The sequence below is a fragment of the Narcine bancroftii genome, chromosome 3 (genome assembly GCF_036971445.1).
Source record: "Narcine bancroftii isolate sNarBan1 chromosome 3, sNarBan1.hap1, whole genome shotgun sequence".
NCBI lineage: Eukaryota > Metazoa > Chordata > Chondrichthyes > Torpediniformes > Narcinidae > Narcine > Narcine bancroftii.
This window is the reverse complement of record NC_091471.1, coordinates 305,438,415-305,455,099: the sequence shown is the minus strand read 5'-3', so window position 1 is coordinate 305,455,099 and position 16,685 is coordinate 305,438,415. Positions and strand designations below refer to the sequence as shown.

General features: G+C 42.0%; 1 protein-coding gene across 2 annotated transcripts in view; it reads left to right on the top strand.

The window, feature by feature from the left end:
* Positions 1 to 16,685, top strand: part of LOC138759023 (lysine-specific demethylase 4B-like) — a 445,720-nt gene that overhangs the window by 358,643 nt on the left and 70,392 nt on the right. For both annotated transcript variants that reach the window (XM_069928806.1, XM_069928805.1), the window contains exon 14: positions 10,263 to 10,479. In XM_069928806.1, coding sequence (XP_069784907.1) covers positions 10,263 to 10,479 — 217 coding nt within the window. The remainder of the gene's footprint in view (positions 1 to 10,262; positions 10,480 to 16,685) is intronic.

The window sequence follows — 16,685 nt, the reverse complement described above, 5'->3', positions numbered from 1 at the left end:
TCCACATTAATTTGTCTCCAGCAGTGAGTTGACAACAGTTTAAAAAAAAGATTTGTTTCTTCTCACCAAGCTCTTCGTTCATTATTGGTAAGCTAAAGCTACAAACTAATTAAAATAGAAAACTTTGGAAATACTCAGCAGGTCAGACATCTCTGGAAAGAAAAAATGCTTCAGGACTGAGAAGGAGAGTAACTAGTTAGTGTAACAGAGAAAGTGGGGGAGGGCAAAAGGAGTTTCTCTGCTTGGATGAAATATCGTGCCTGTTCAGGAGCTGTCTGTGAAATGTGTTGGACATGTCCAGCAGAGCAGAATATATGAAGGAGAAAGGGGAAGAGGGATGACAGGCCAAAGTGGCCAATCCTGCTGCAAAAAAGAGTATCTAAAGTTGTAGCGTTTGGTATTGCTAGGTACCCAGATAAAAGATGAGGTATTGTTATTTGAGCTTGCATTGCCATGTTGGAACAATGCAAGGAATCATGGTGAGTTTGAAACGGGATGGTGAATTAAAGTGCCAGGGAATATGAAGTCCAGGATTACTCCTGTGTACTGACGACCGCAGGTTCTCTGCAAACCAGTATCCAACCTTTTTGGCTCCTCCGGTGGATAGGAGGCCCCATTTGGAAAAACCCACTGAATACAGCACACCTGGAAACATGAGGTAGCAATGTGAACTATGCCTGCTTACACCATTTACCATGAATTTGATCTGGTATGATTCTTCATGGAAACTGTTCAATGACTTCTAATAGGAGGTATTTAATAGAATCTTTAAATGGTTTAAAAACATTAAATAGTGGCAGAATGCTCTCCACAATACACCTGTAGAAGTTTTTGTGAGTCTTCAATGACATACTGAATCTCCTCAGACACCTCAAAGTATAGCTGCTGGCAAGCCAACTTTATGATTGCATCAATGTGGAGGCTGTAGGACAGATAAGAGCAGGGATGTGATCTTGAGGCTTTGTGAGACCTCACACAGTATTGTGAGTAGCTTTTGGCTCCTCATTTAAGAAAATATGTGCTTCCGTTGGAGAGGGTTCAGAGGAGGTTCACAAGGATGATTCTGGGAACGGAAGGGTAATTATATGAGGATTGTTTGACAGCTCTTGGCTTATTCTTGTTAGAATTTAGGAGAATGAGGGGGGAAATCTTGTAGAAAGGTATGGACAGAGTAGATGTGGAAAGGTTGTTTCCCATGGTGGGAGAGTCTTGGATAAGAGGACACAGCTTCAGGAATGAAGGGTGACCACCTAGAACAGAGATGTAGAGGAATTTCTTTAGCCAGAGGGTGGTAAATCTGTCAAATTTGTTACCTCAACCAGTTGATGAGGCCAAGTAATAGGGTATATTTAAGGCAGAGATTGATAGGTTCTTAATTAACCATGGCATCAAAGGTGATGGGGAGAAGACCAGGCAGTGGGGCAATGAATCAGCTCATGATTAAATAGTGGGGCAGACTCAATGGGCTGAATAGCCTATTTCTGCTCCTGTGTCTTGTAGTCTAATGAATAAGCATAGCTCAACAAAGATACATGGCTTTAGTGTGGTAAGCATGTTCTGTCTTCCAGTCTCATCCACAACCATATATATACCTGTAGATTTTGGAGGATCTCTGTAATGATTTAATCATTTAAACCCTGCCACCTCGATTTGTCAGAAAAATAATTGACCTATCTGTTATATATATGTGTGATTTTAAGTTTTGCTTCTTCTTTGTACTAAAACAGTTGCTTAACACCACTAAATATAGGGATCAATAGTTTTCACCTTAGCAATTGCTAAGACAGTAATACTTGGAAATTTGATTTTTTTTTAACTTAACCAAAGAGACCATTAAAAAATATCAGTCAGTATAATTACATTTTTAACGTTTTAATTTGTGATGAGATTGCTATACAAGTGTCAATAGCTCTATCAGTGTATTGTATTAAAGGTGATGAATTATCACCCTCATGGAAAATGACCATTGGTCTGATGTGCCACCACTCAAAAATAACATGAACGTAGAAAACTACAGCACAATACAGGGCCTATAGCCCTCGATGTTGTACCGACCCATATATTCCTTGAAAAAAAGTACTAAACTCTTACTGCCTTGTAATCCTCTATTTTTCTTTCATCTGTGTGCCTGTCTCAGAGTCTCTTAAATGTGCTTATTGTTTCAACCTCACCACCATCCCTGGCAAGGCATTCCAGGCACTCACAATCTCTGTGTGAAAAAACATACCCCTGATGTCTCCCATAAACTTCCCTCCCTTCACTTTGTACTCATGTCCTCTGGTATTTGCTATTCCTGCCCTGGGAAAAAGGTGTTGGCTGTCCACCCTATCTTGTAAACCTCTATTAAGTCTTAATCATCCTTATACACTCAAAGAGAAAGGTCCCAGCTCTGCTAACTTTGCTGCATAAGACTCATTTTCCAATCCAGGAAATCTCCTCTGGATCCTCTCCACAACTACCTCATCCTTCCTATAAGAGGTGACCAGAACTGAACCCAAATGTGGTCTCACCAGAGATTTATAGAGTACCAATGTGACCTCTCGACTCTTGAACTCAATCCCCCTATTAATGAAGCCCAGCAGCCTTTAGGCCTCTTAACTATCCTATCAGCCTGTGCGATGACCTTGAGAGATGTATGGATTTGGACAAAGGTCCCTCTGTTCATCTACACTCTTAAACAACTGACCATTAACCCCATATTCGGCTTCTGGTTTGACCATCTCACACTTGAACTCCATTTGCCTCTTCTCTGCCTAACTCTGCATTCTGTCTATACAGTATCCTGTTGAAACCTATAACAACCTTCAGCACCATCCACAAGTCCTCCAACCTTCATATCATCCACAAACTTACTGACCCATCCTTCCGCCTCTTCATTTAGGTCATCTATAAAAATCACAAAGAGCAATGGTCCCGGAACAGATCCCTGTGGAACTCCATTAGTAAACTGACCTCCAGGCAGAATACTTTCCGTCCACTACTACTCTCTGCTTTCTACCTGCAAGCCAATTTTTTTTTTAATCCACAGAGCCATTCTATGGATCTCATGACTTTCTGAGTGAGTCTCATGGAGGACCTTATCAAATGCCTTAAATAGGAATTATTTAAAATGGTATGTCAGTGGAAAGATAAAGGTTGAGAACCACTACTTTACAGGAATTGTATTGCATTCTGGCAAGTCAATACCTATGGAATACTGTATTTAGTCTAGTCCAGGGCTTCCCAAACCTCTTTGCTCATGGAACCCTTTTGGGGAGCCCTTGGAAATCATTGAACTCCGTAATTCCAAATTGGAAGCCGACTGGAAGTAGATGGTGTAAACCCAATTGTTTCTGAAATATTTTACTTGAGAAATATTGTCATTGGCCCATTTCCTTTGGAGGTATGAACCGTGCACATAACGAGTCAATTAGGTACGATTAAAACAGTGATTTTCAAACTTTTTCTTTCCTCCCACATACCACTTTAAGCAATCCCTTACAAATCACAGAGCATCTATGGCATAGGGAATACTTAAAGTGGTATGTGAGTGGAAAGAAAAAGGTTGAAAACCACTGCTGTAGAGCAATGTTATTTAGCATTCAAATTCTCTTACAATAAAGGTCAATGCTCTGATATTTTTCAATTGCTTGCTCTACCTACTCTTTAACATTTTTTAAATAATTTGCAAATTTTATTTCAAGCCATTGTCCAAAGAAATAATTGTGCTTTTATTCCTAAGTTGTGAATATGACGTATCGTATATACATTAGTTTACAGATTTGAAATATGTACTGGTATAATTGCAGACAAAACATTTTAAAATCTGTTTTTCAGGGCCTGTGTAAAGAATTGCTTTGAAAACCAATATAGATTCTAAAACTTTGCTGCTAAACTATGCTTGTTGCAAGCTAAATGTGTAAGCAGCTTCACATGTAATGTTTCAAAAATACTTTGATTTGGTTGGGTTCATAAGTCATCAAGAAAGATCCTTAAGAGAACAAGCCCATGATATACGTAGACTATACCAGGTGCATGGAATTATTGCTAGCTAAGAAGCATATGCTGACCAAACTCAATGGAAAGGAAGGCAATGGAATGGAAAGGAAAAAAAAATCTTGCAACTGTGGTGTCTGGACCCAAGATGGCGACGGCTGTGTTCAGCAGTGGCCTTTTGTGGTTGTAGATTATGGGAGGACAATGAACTGGGGCAGAACACCAGTAACAGGGAGAACATCATCCCCTTCCCCCTGTTGAGAAGGAGATGCGGAGGAGATGACCCTAAGGATGGTGACCACACACAGTAGCAGCTGAAGTACACGCACGGGCCGTTGGCGACTTGCAGGCGAGGAACCCATACAGGCTGTGGGCTGCTAGTGGCGAGGTGAAAGGATTCGCACCAGACTGTGGGGTGCCTGAGACTGGATAATGAGAACCAGGATTTGGAACCGGAATTCAAGAGAGTGTTGAGGGCAAGAAGGACTCTTGAAGGGCCCTGGGTGCTGAAATCTTCCTCATTGTGTCGGAGGTTTGGATCTGGGCTCAGGTTGCTGATAGTTTGAACTGAACTGGAGTCTTGAGCTGCTGCAGAGGCTGCAGGAGTGCTGGAGATGAACCCATGGACACTCAGTGACTCTGAGGGACTCACTTTTATTTCTCTTTCTCTTTCTCTGACTGTAAGGGGTGCCAAGCATTCCTCATCCACTGCTTCCTCTCTCCAATCATCTCCGTGACTACCTCTTTTTCACTTTTCCCTCCCCATCCTTTATCACTTATGCCCCCCCTCCTCACCTTCTGCAGGGTCTGCACCCTCCATGATTCACTCGTCCACTCCTCCCCCACCAATCATCTCCTTGGCATCTAGCTGGAGATGCTCCATGTACACCACCTCCCTCAGCACCATTCAGGGCACAGAACAATCCTTCCAAGTGAATCACAAAATTCTGCAGACACCGTGGTTGAAGTAGAAACACAAAATGCTGGAGAACCTCAGCAGGTCAAACAGTGCCCTTTATGTAGCAAAGGCAAAGATATGTAACCGACGTTTTGGGCTTGAGCCCTTCATTAAAGTATGAGAAAATGGCAACAACCGTCTGATTATACGAGTATCAGAAGGGAGAAGGGGGGATGGCAAGGAAGAAGATGATGGAGAAAGGAGGGAGGGGACAGCACCAATGAGGGGGAGGTGGATGGTAGGGGTGTGTGGGTGAAAGAACTGGAAGGACAGGAAAAGTATGGAGGGGAAAACAAAAGGCAAGCAGGTGTAATGTAATGCAGTTAAGTCATTGTTCATGCCATCTGGCTGGAGGGTGCCCACTTGGAAAATAAGGTGTTGTTCCTCCAATCTGCAGGTGGTCAGGGTGGGACACTACATAAGGCCGTGGACAGACATATAAGCGCGGGAGTGTGACCTGGATTGAAATGGTTGCTGTGGTTGTGAACGGAGCGGAGGTGCTGAGCGAAGGGATCTCCCAGTCAGCAACTGATCTCTTTGATGTGTAGAATGCCACAAAGGATGCCCTGGATGAAGTAAATAAGTCTCATTTCACAACATTTCACTTGTGAATCTTCAGGATCATGTGCTGCATCCGGTGTTCCTGTTGTGGTCTCCTCTACATCAGAGAGACTGGTCGCAGACTGGGATATCGTTACATTGAGCACCTCGGCTCTCTCTGCCACAATAGAGTGGATCACCCAGTGGCTGCCCATTTCAGTTCCCACCCCATTTCCTTGCTGACGTGTCTGTCCATTGTCTCGTGCACTACCAGTCTGAAACCACCCGCAAATTGGAAGAACACTACCTCTTCTTCTGTCTGGGCACCCTCCAACTGGATGGTATTAACATTTACATCTCTGGTTTCCATTGAACCTCTCCCCCCCCCCCCCCCTGCTTTCCCCCCGCTTTCTCCATGTCCTTGCTCTTGCCCACTCTTGTTCTTTTCCCTCTGTCTCCTTTCAGAACAAAAATCAATTCTCCTCTCTCCTGTCGTCTTCTCATCCAATTAACACTTTTAGTCTGTGGTCTATAGTCCTCACCTTCCCATTCTTCCCTTGTTCCCCAACCTTCTCTATAGATGCCTGTTTCTCTTTGTTTTTTTACTTACGCCTTGAGGAAGGGCTCAGGCCCGAAACATTGGCGATATAACTTTACATCCTATGGATCCCATGAGACCGCCTGAGTTCTTCCAGCATGATTACCTTGGACCCACCATTCCTGGCTGTGCCTTTAGCCAGTTCTGATCCATGCCATCAAATCCTTCTTTCCTTTTAAAATCTCCCCTGAAACATCTGATTAAGCATTTGCTTGTCTCTGTTAAGCTCTCCCTCCTTCAGCTTAGCATCCAATTTATTTTGCCTTGGCAAAACTACCTTCAAAAACGGAATCTTTTCATGAAGAAGACTGTATAAAAGCTGATTTTAAATTACGTCTTCAGAAATCTTGTTACTTTAGCAAAAGCCTGCTTGTGAGCACAGGGTGGAAAATAAGTACATTATCCAAAGGAGGGAAAGTTTCTTGAGGTGGTGTTAACAGTAAAATGAATTCAAACCAAGGAAAAGATAAGCAGTACTTCTTGAATTAATAAAAGTAGGTGGTGATATTTCAAAAACTGCATTGGCAACAGACGCACCTCCATATCCACTCTTCCCTGGCTTGTGCCCTGAAGAGGCCACTTCAGCTTTGCTTCAGTGACTACCAGAGGCAGTCCATGGTTGACCACAACCGATGGAGGCCACACACATATCAAATTTACTGGGAATGAGCTGTTCCATACGTCAGGTTTATAAGTATCCCGGCGTTTGTTAAACCTGATGGCTGTTCACTTTCGCGGGTTTTCCTTTAAATTTGTTTTTTGATCAGTGGTTTCAAACTTTTTCGTTCTACTCGCATTCCACCTTAAGCAATCCCTATGCCACATGTGCTCTGTAGGATTGCTTAAGGTGGAATGTGAGTGGAACAAAAAATTTGAAAACCACTGATCTAAAACTTAAAAAAAAAAACAAATTTAATGAAGGACTGAAGCCCAAAACTTGTTTTGGGCATATTTCATTAACACCAAAGGAAATGGGCCAGTGACAATTTTTCTCAAGCAAAATATTTCAGTAACAGTTGGGTCTTACGACTCACATACCATCTTAATCACAGAGCATTTATGGCATAGGAATTGCTTAAGGTGGAATGTGAGTTTAGGAGGGGGCAGGTTGGAAACCACTGCTTTAGATTATTTGTCACCTTATAAACAGTGAGAAAGGTTCTTCTGCAAGCAGGCTAACAGGTTATCTCTTACATTCTCTCAACATATCTCTAACATGGGCAACATGCAATCACAACTGGGGTTTGAATCTTGTCTGTAAGGAATTTGTACATTTTCACTGTGTCTGCATGGGTTTTCCCTGGGGGCTCCAGTCTCCTCCCACCGTTCAAAACATACCAGGGGTGTAAGTTAATTGGGTGGCACGGACTGAACTGGCCTGTTACCATGCTGTGTGTATGTATATCTAAGTTTAATTCTTCTTAAAAGACCAAAGAATGTGCCTGTGTTGCATATGCAATAAACCTTTGATTAAAGTGAGATTGAATTTTGAATTGAATTCTATTATGCATCAATCAGAAGCTTAGAGTTTAAGGGTTTTTACATAAAGAAGCCACCTTATTGCCCAACTTGCGATCCAGACAAAAGGTGGATTCAGTGTTCATGCTGAAATTGGATAGCCGAGCTCTTTTCATAGCGAGCCGGCTTCTCAGGGCAAAAGGGGCAAGACTTGAAGCACAACAGCACCACCCTCAGCTGTGATGTAGAACATGTGAAGTGAAATCGCTCTGAACACAAGAATGGAGGCTGAATAACAGCTACAAATGCTATTGCCCCAGTTTGCAGACAGTCTGGATGTGCCTTGCTCGTAAGAACTAGTTCGTTCCCGGGCTCGCAATGGATTAACTGTCAAACTTGCAGATGGTTAATTTTAAAATTCAAGCGCTTCGGTCGCAGGCTGAGAATGTCATCACGATGTCATCAGCCATCCCCTTTTCGAGCCAGTTTCAGCGCTCACCATTTTATGGAGGTGGCGGTGCAATTTCACTCCACCTTTGACACTAGGTCTCTTGGCGGAGGAAACATGGAGCTAAATGGGCTTGCCAAAGCTTATAAATGTTAGAGGAAAGTTGGCTTGAGGATGCTATGTAAAAGGGACTTTTGACATCTTCAAGCAATTGAAAATGATCTTGTAATGTGTTCATAAAATGTTGACCAAATGAAAGTTTATTGGAAGGTGCATACACAATACAGAAAGAATATTTGAGAACAATTTGTGCAAAGCATTTAGAACATTGGAGATCCATTTATTCTGGTTTAAGTTAACCAGTGAATGGAACCAGAGCAGAATGAGTAAACAGATGGACAGTAGTTTACACCATTGTAATTTAAATAAATGAATGAGCTAATCCTTGCCAGCAATTTCATGCTGATCCCCAGACATATTTACATGTAGGTGTCATCAAAATGGCGGGGAATTCCTGAGTGAATATTGCGCCCACACATCAACGGTGAATTCCCCACTCTGAAGGTGTACTCCTCAAGGATGTGAATTGTGGTGCTTGAACATGTCCAATGCCCCTGCACATACTTGGAAGGTAAGGTTCAACATGGCCTGCTTACCCTTCAAGAGTTGCAGTTATATCATGTGGAAATGAGTCCTTTGGTCCACCAGGTCCATACCAACCACCAAGGACTAATTTACACATCTCACTTTATTCCTCCCAACATTCCAATCAACTCACCCCAGATTCTTCTACACTCACTACACAAGGGGAGAAATTAGAAAGCTTGTACTGTAGTAACAAATTACCCTTTAAGGATAGACATCCACATTCCTCCTGACTTCGCTGCGATTCTGAGCTTTCAGATGCAGTTGAGCCTTAACTGCCCTGTGAAAATGTCAAGGACATTCCAGGAAGGCCAACAAATTTCGACTCCACAACTGTATCCATATCCTATGAATCAAAAAAATTGTCATTTTTTATTCAGTTATAAATCCTCTATGTGACAAATGTAAAATTGGTGATGCTTCTTTGGATCACATGTTCTGGACTTGCCCTAGTTTAGAAAAATTTTGGAAAGATATCTTTCAAACATTATTGGTAATTCTTCAGTTCAAATTAGAACCTTGCCCTTTAATTGCTCTTTTTGGATCATTTCAAAATGATGATGTTTTACTGACTCCAACTCAAAACTAAATTTCATCTTTACTTCATTGATGGCCAAAAGTGTAATTTTGATTAAATGGAAAGACCATACTCTACCTACACATATTTAATAGTTAAGTGATATTATGTTTTGTTTAGGTTTATAAAAAAATAATGCCATTCAAAAGTCAAATATTAGCTTTCAAAAGTCATGAGGCCCATTTATGGACTATTATCATAACCTAAAGAAGCTTTGGTGCTGCGCTGTCTATCTCCAGGTTGTTGTCACTTGATTCCTACATGTTAGCTTTTAGCCTTGCCTAGCGGTAGGGGTTTTGAATGATAAGGTTTCAAAAAATTTTTCTTGTCTTTACAATATATAACTACTGTTCAACTTTGCATAATATAAACATCAATGAAATATAAAATAAAAACAAGAAAATGAGATCTTTCATGCATGCAAGGATAAAGCAGACTCAAAGTAGTATTTTGCCTGGAAAGAGTAGATCTCGAAGGATGTAATACTTCCTTTTTGGCTGCTGTACTTATTGGTTTATGAGCAGAGGTGGTGGATATTTCAGAAAAAGTTTAGTGGTAACGGTACTGCTACTAATTTTATTGGACTTATTTTTAAGAGAAAGAAATTGCGATGCTTTAAAGAGCCATAAATTTTACAAAAGAAAGAAGGGTGAACAGGAAGAATGAAATAAAACCCCTGGAAAGTAGTGATGAAACGTGAATGCATATTTTAAAGTTGACAGGCAGTACATTGTCCACAGGACCTGTGTTCTTTTTGTTGTCACTTGAGAATAGAATCAGTCAATACAGCTGGTAGATGAATTGTATTCTCTGTATTTTATTTTATCCTTGGGCAGATTTTCACGTACTTCTTCCTGACTGTCAAGTTAACAGACTCCTCTGGGAGCAACAACATAGGATGGGGATAATTTGTTCTGTATTCTTGGTTCAGAGGTTACTCACTGAGTGTATTCCCCTTGTGTAAAAGACTAAACAAATTGCGTGCCATTACTTGAGATTATTATAGTTTCAAAATTGTATTGCAAATTCCTTTTTTATTCTTAAAATGTCTTTGTTTTTAAAGCCTGAAAGAGAAAGTACTCAGGGTATTTCCACAGTGGAAGGAAGTTCCAGCTCAGTGGCAGCCAAGATTGGGCAAAAGACAAAGCCAATCATCCCTGAAATGTGTTTCACATCAGGAGGAGAAAACACGGAGCCTTTACCTACAAACTCCTACATTGGTGAAGATGGGACCAGCTTGCTCATTTCATGTGCAAAATGCTGTCTACAGGTCCATGCTAGTAAGTATATCTGTCTGGCAAGTGTATTATCAAATTGTAACTACCTTGAAAGTTCTCCATTCTCTGTTAACCATGTCCCAGTGTTCATTGACCTAACATGTTTTCCAAATGAAAACTTTGTCTGAATGTTAAAATTTAAAAAAGCTTCACTAGTCTGTTGAATTCTGTTACAGTCTTCTCTTCAATAGTATGATTTGGCAGAAGCTACAGGATGATACAGAGGTAGGGCTTGGAGAACTGTGGCAGGCTTATTCAACCTCTCGATTAGCATCTAATCAGATCAAGGCTCCACCTCTGCTCCATGTACCTGTATTAGTTCTGTTTTCTTTATCAGATAAAGATCTACCCCATTTAGTTTTGAAAATTCTGACAACAGCCCTTGTTGCGCCACTTTGTTATTTCTTTATCTATATCTACTCATCATAAGTTGATTGAATATTAGTTTACTAGAATTTAAAACTTTTTTATCCAAGCATCATTCTGGTGAACCTGTGCTTCACCCTTAATGCCAGTGTGTCCTTCCTGGTGTATGATGCTCAGTCTATATGCTGTTCATAGGCTCCAACCATGTCATTGTACAACCGAAGCATAACTTTCATTCCTAATTAAACTCACTTCAGAAAAAGGCTCGTGCTCCATTTGCTGTTACACTTTTTACTTATACATGGACTTGCCTCTAACAATTTTTGTACGATCCCTTGTTGCAATGATTCTTGGCATTTTCTAATCTCATCAATTGAAAATATTTTGATTTACATATGCTGTGTCCAAAATGTATGATGTTGCATATGGCCACTTTGAACTCCATCTGCCAGTGCTTTTTATTTCCTGTCTGAAAGGTGCAGTTAGTCATTTCTACCCAAGCTTTCCAAAAATGACACATTGCAAACCGCATGCCACAGAATTTGTGCTTTCTCTGGTTTTGTACCTCAACATTTGTCCTATCTTTTATGGATATATCCATGCACAGCAGGAAATTTAGTTTGGATGGAGATTGGAAAAGTTGGATTGTTTCCCTTGATGTAGATAGAGCCCAATGAGAGATATAACAGTCATGTTCAAAGTTATGAAAGATTTTGACAGTTCAAGCACTGTTTCTAATGGTAGGAAACCTAGTAAGTGCAGGTTTAAGATAATTAATCAAGGGGATTTGGTAAAATGAGGACTATTTTTGTCATGATCTGCAGTTTGCTACTGAAAAGGTGATGGAAGTATGTTCTGTGATAATTCTTAAAAGGGAATTAATCGTGTAGTTAAAGAGGAAAGATTTATTGGGCTTTGTGTAAAGAGCAGAAGAAAAGAGTGATCGGAGAGCTGAAATAGTATTCTGTGCTATGAGATTCTGGAAAAACTTGGGAACTCTGGTATTTTCCAAGTACTGGACGCTTATATTACAGAATCATCTTGAACTAACATCATAGGTTTTTGTGATTCTCATGTTTTGTGGCTAGACTTCAAAAGTTATTCTTGTATTATATACAGTTTCTGATTATCCAAAACGCTTGGGACTGGATACGCATTTGTTAACTACATTTTCCAGATATCTGATCTGCAGCTGAGTTTAAACAGCAGATCATCGCCGGTCCTGACACCCCACCCCGGCCTCCGCCACCATTGCGGAACCTGCCTAGGTGCCAAAGGTCCCTTCTCAGATCCCCAACACCTCCACTTGTCGTTGCAGAACCTGCCCGCGAGCCTGAGGTCCCTTCTCAGATCTCACACACCTCCACTTGTCATGGCAGAACCTGCCTGCGAGCCTGAGGTCCCAGCTCAGATCCCCAACACCTCCCCACCGCCATTGTGGAACCTTTCCAAGAGCCCCAGTTCCCCATTCTGATCCCTGCCCAGTTGCATCAGCAAAATACTTCTACAGTATCAGCAGTTGAAACAACAAGAGAGAACAAGGGAAGGTTTTTCACCATGAAATAGTTTAATTCTTACCTTAAGTACACTTGACTACACAAGAGATCCATTGTATTCAAAATGGCACTAACAGTGCGTCAGAGTCCCACTTGAGTATATGGGAGCTCCATTGGATTCAAAATGGCACTAACAGTGCGTCAGAGTCCCACTTGAGTATATGGGAGCTCCATTGGATTCAAAATGGCACTAACAGTGCGTCAGAGTCCCACTTGAGTATATGGGAGCTCCATTGGATTCAAAATGGCACTAACAGTGCGTCAGAGTCCCACTTGAGTATATGGGAGCTCCATTGGATTCAAAATGGCACTAACAGTGCGTCAGAGTCCCACTTGAGTATATGGGAGCTCCATTGGATTCAAAATGGCACTAACAGTGCGTCAGAGTCCCACTTGAGTATATGTGAGCTCCATTGGATTCAAAATGGCACTAACAGTGCGTCAGAGTCCCACTTGAGTATATGGGAGCTCCATTGGATTCAAAATGGCACTAACAGTGCGTCAAAGTCCCACTTGACTATATGTGAACTCCATTGGATTAAAAATGGCACCAACAGTGCGTCAGAGTCCCACTTGACTATATGTGAACTCCATTGGATTCAAAATGGCACCAACAGTGCGTCAGAGTCCCACTTGACTATATGTGAGCTCCATTGGATTCAAAATGGCACTAACAGTGCGTCAGAGTCCCACTTGACTATATGTGAACTCCATTGGATTCAAAATGGCACTAACAGTGCGTCAGAGTCCCACTTGAGTATATGGGAGCTCCATTGGATTCAAAATGGCACTAACAGTGCGTCAGAGTCCCACTTGAGTATATGGGAGCTCCATTGGATTCAAAATGGCACTAACAGTGCGTCAAAGTCCCACTTGAGTATATGTGAGCTCCATTGGATTCAAAATGGCACTAACAGTGCGTCAGAGTCCCACTTGAGTATATGGGAGCTCCATTGGATTCAAAATGGCACTAACAGTGCGTCAAAGTCCCACTTGACTATATGTGAACTCCATTGGATTCAAAATGGCACCAACAGTGCGTCAGAGTCCCACTTGACTATATGTGAACTCCATTGGATTCAAAATGGCACCAACAGTGCGTCAGAGTCCCACTTGACTATATGTGAGCTCCATTGGATTCAAAATGGCACTAACAGTGCGTCAGAGTCCCACTTGACTATATGTGAACTCCATTGGATTCAAAATGGCACCAACAGTGCGTCAGAGTCCCACTTGACTATATGTGAACTCCATTGGATTCAAAATGGCACCAACAGTGCGTCAGAGTCCCACTTGACTATATGTGAGCTCCATTGGATTCAAAATGGCACTAACAGTGCGTCAGAGTCCCACTTGAGTATATGGGAGCTCCATTGGATTCAAAATGGCACTAACAGTGCGTCAAAGTCCCACTTGACTATATGTGAACTCCATTGGATTCAAAATGGCACTAACAGTGCGTCAGAGTCCCACTTGAGTATATGGGAGCTCCATTGGATTCAAAATGGCACTAACAGTGCGTCAAAGTCCCACTTGACTATATGTGAACTCCATTGGATTTAAAATGGCACTAACAGTGCGTCAGAGTCCCACTTGAGTATATGTGAGCTCCATTGGATTCAAAATGGCACTAACAGTGCGTCAGAGTCCCACTTGAGTATATGTGAGCTCCATTGGATTCAAAATGGCACTAACAGTGCGTAAGAGTCCCACTTGAGTATATGTGAGCACCATTGGATTCAAAATGGCACTAACAGTGCGTCAAAGTCCCACTTGACTATATGTGAACTCCATTGGATTCAAAATGGCACTAACAGTGCGTCAGAGTCCCACTTGAGTATATGTGAGCTCCATTGGATTCAAAATGGCACTAACAGTGCGTCAAAGTCCCACTTGACTATATGTGAACTCCATTGGATTCAAAATGGCACTAACAGTGCGTCAGAGTCCCACTTGAGTATATGGGAGCTCCATTGGATTCAAAATGGCACTAACAGTGCGTCAGAGTCCCACTTGAGTATATGGGAGCTCCATTGGATTCAAAATGGCACTAACAGTGCGTCAGAGTCCCACTTGAGTATATGGGAGCTCCATTGGATTCAAAATGGCACTAACAGTGCGTCAGAGTCCCACTTGAGTATATGTGAGCTCCATTGGATTCAAAATGGCACTAACAGTGCGTCAGAGTCCCACTTGAGTATATGGGAGCTCCATTGGATTCAAAATGGCACTAACAGTGCGTCAAAGTCCCACTTGACTATATGTGAACTCCATTGGATTCAAAATGGCACCAACAGTGCGTCAGAGTCCCACTTGACTATATGTGAACTCCATTGGATTCAAAATGGCACCAACAGTGCGTCAGAGTCCCACTTGACTATATGTGAGCTCCATTGGATTCAAAATGGCACTAACAGTGCGTCAGAGTCCCACTTGACTATATGTGAACTCCATTGGATTCAAAATGGCACCAACAGTGCGTCAGAGTCCCACTTGACTATATGTGAACTCCATTGGATTCAAAATGGCACCAACAGTGCGTCAGAGTCCCACTTGAGTATATGGGAGCTCCATTGGATTCAAAATGGCACTAACAGTGCGTCAAAGTCCCACTTGACTATATGTGAACTCCATTGGATTCAAAATGGCACTAACAGTGCGTCAGAGTCCCACTTGAGTATATGGGAGCTCCATTGGATTCAAAATGGCACTAACAGTGCGTCAAAGTCCCACTTGACTATATGTGAACTCCATTGGATTTAAAATGGCACTAACAGTGCGTCAGAGTCCCACTTGACTATATGTGAACTCCATTGGATTCAAAATGGCACTAACAGTGCGTCAGAGTCCCACTTGAGTATATGGGAGCTCCATTGGATTCAAAATGGCACTAACAGTGCGTCAAAGTCCCACTTGACTATATGTGAACTCCATTGGATTTAAAATGGCACTAACAGTGCGTCAGAGTCCCACTTGAGTATATGTGAGCTCCATTGGATTCAAAATGGCACTAACAGTGCGTCAGAGTCCCACTTGAGTATATGGGAGCTCCATTGGATTCAAAATGGCACTAACAGTGCGTCAAAGTCCCACTTGAGTATATGGGAGCTCCATTGGATTCAAAATGGCACTAACAGTGCGTAAGAGTCCCACTTGAGTATATGTGAGCTCCATTGGATTCAAAATGGCACTAACAGTGCGTCAAAGTCCCACTTGACTATATGTGAACTCCATTGGATTCAAAATGGCACTAACAGTGCGTCAGAGTCCCACTTGAGTATATGGGAGCTCCATTGGATTCAAAATGGCACTAACAGTGCGTCAAAGTCCCACTTGACTATATGTGAACTCCATTGGATTCAAAATGGCACTAACAGTGCGTCAGAGTCCCACTTGAGTATATGTGAGCTCCATTGGATTCAAAATGGCACTAACAGTGCGTCAAAGTCCCACTTGACTATATGTGAACTCCATTGGATTCAAAATGGCACTAACAGTGCGTCAGAGTCCCACTTGAGTATATGGGAGCTCCATTGGATTCAAAATGGCACTAACAGTGCGTCAAAGTCCCACTTGACTATATGTGAACTCCATTGGATTCAAAATGGCACTAACAGTGCGTCAGAGTCCCACTTGAGTATATGTGAGCTCCATTGGATTCAAAATGGCACTAACAGTGCGTCAGAGTCCCACTTGAGTATATGTGAGCTCCATTGGATTCAAAATGGCACTAACAGTGCGTCAAAGTCCCACTTGATTATATGTGAACTCCATTGGATTCAAAATGGCACTAACAGTGCGTCAGAGTCCCACTTGAGTATATGTGAGCTCCATTGGATTCAAAATGGCACTAACAGTGCGTCAAAGTCCAACTTGACTATATGTGAACTCCATTGGATTCAAAATGGCACTAACAGTGCGTCAGAGTCCCACTTGAGTATATGGGAGCTCCATTGGATTCAAAATGGCACTAACAGTGCGTCAAAGTCCCACTTGACTATATGTGAACTCCATTGGATTCAAAATGGCACTAACAGTGCGTCAGAGTCCCACTTGAGTATATGGGAGCTCCATTGGATTCAAAATGGCACTAACAGTGCGTCAAAGTCCCACTTGACTATATGTGAACTCCATTGGATTCAAAATGGCACTAACAGTGCGTCAGAGTCCCACTTGAGTATATGTGAGCTCCATTGGATTCAAAATGGCACTAACAGTGCGTCAGAGTCCCACTTGAGTATATGGGAGCTCCATTGGATTCAAAATGGCACTAACAGTGCGTCAAAG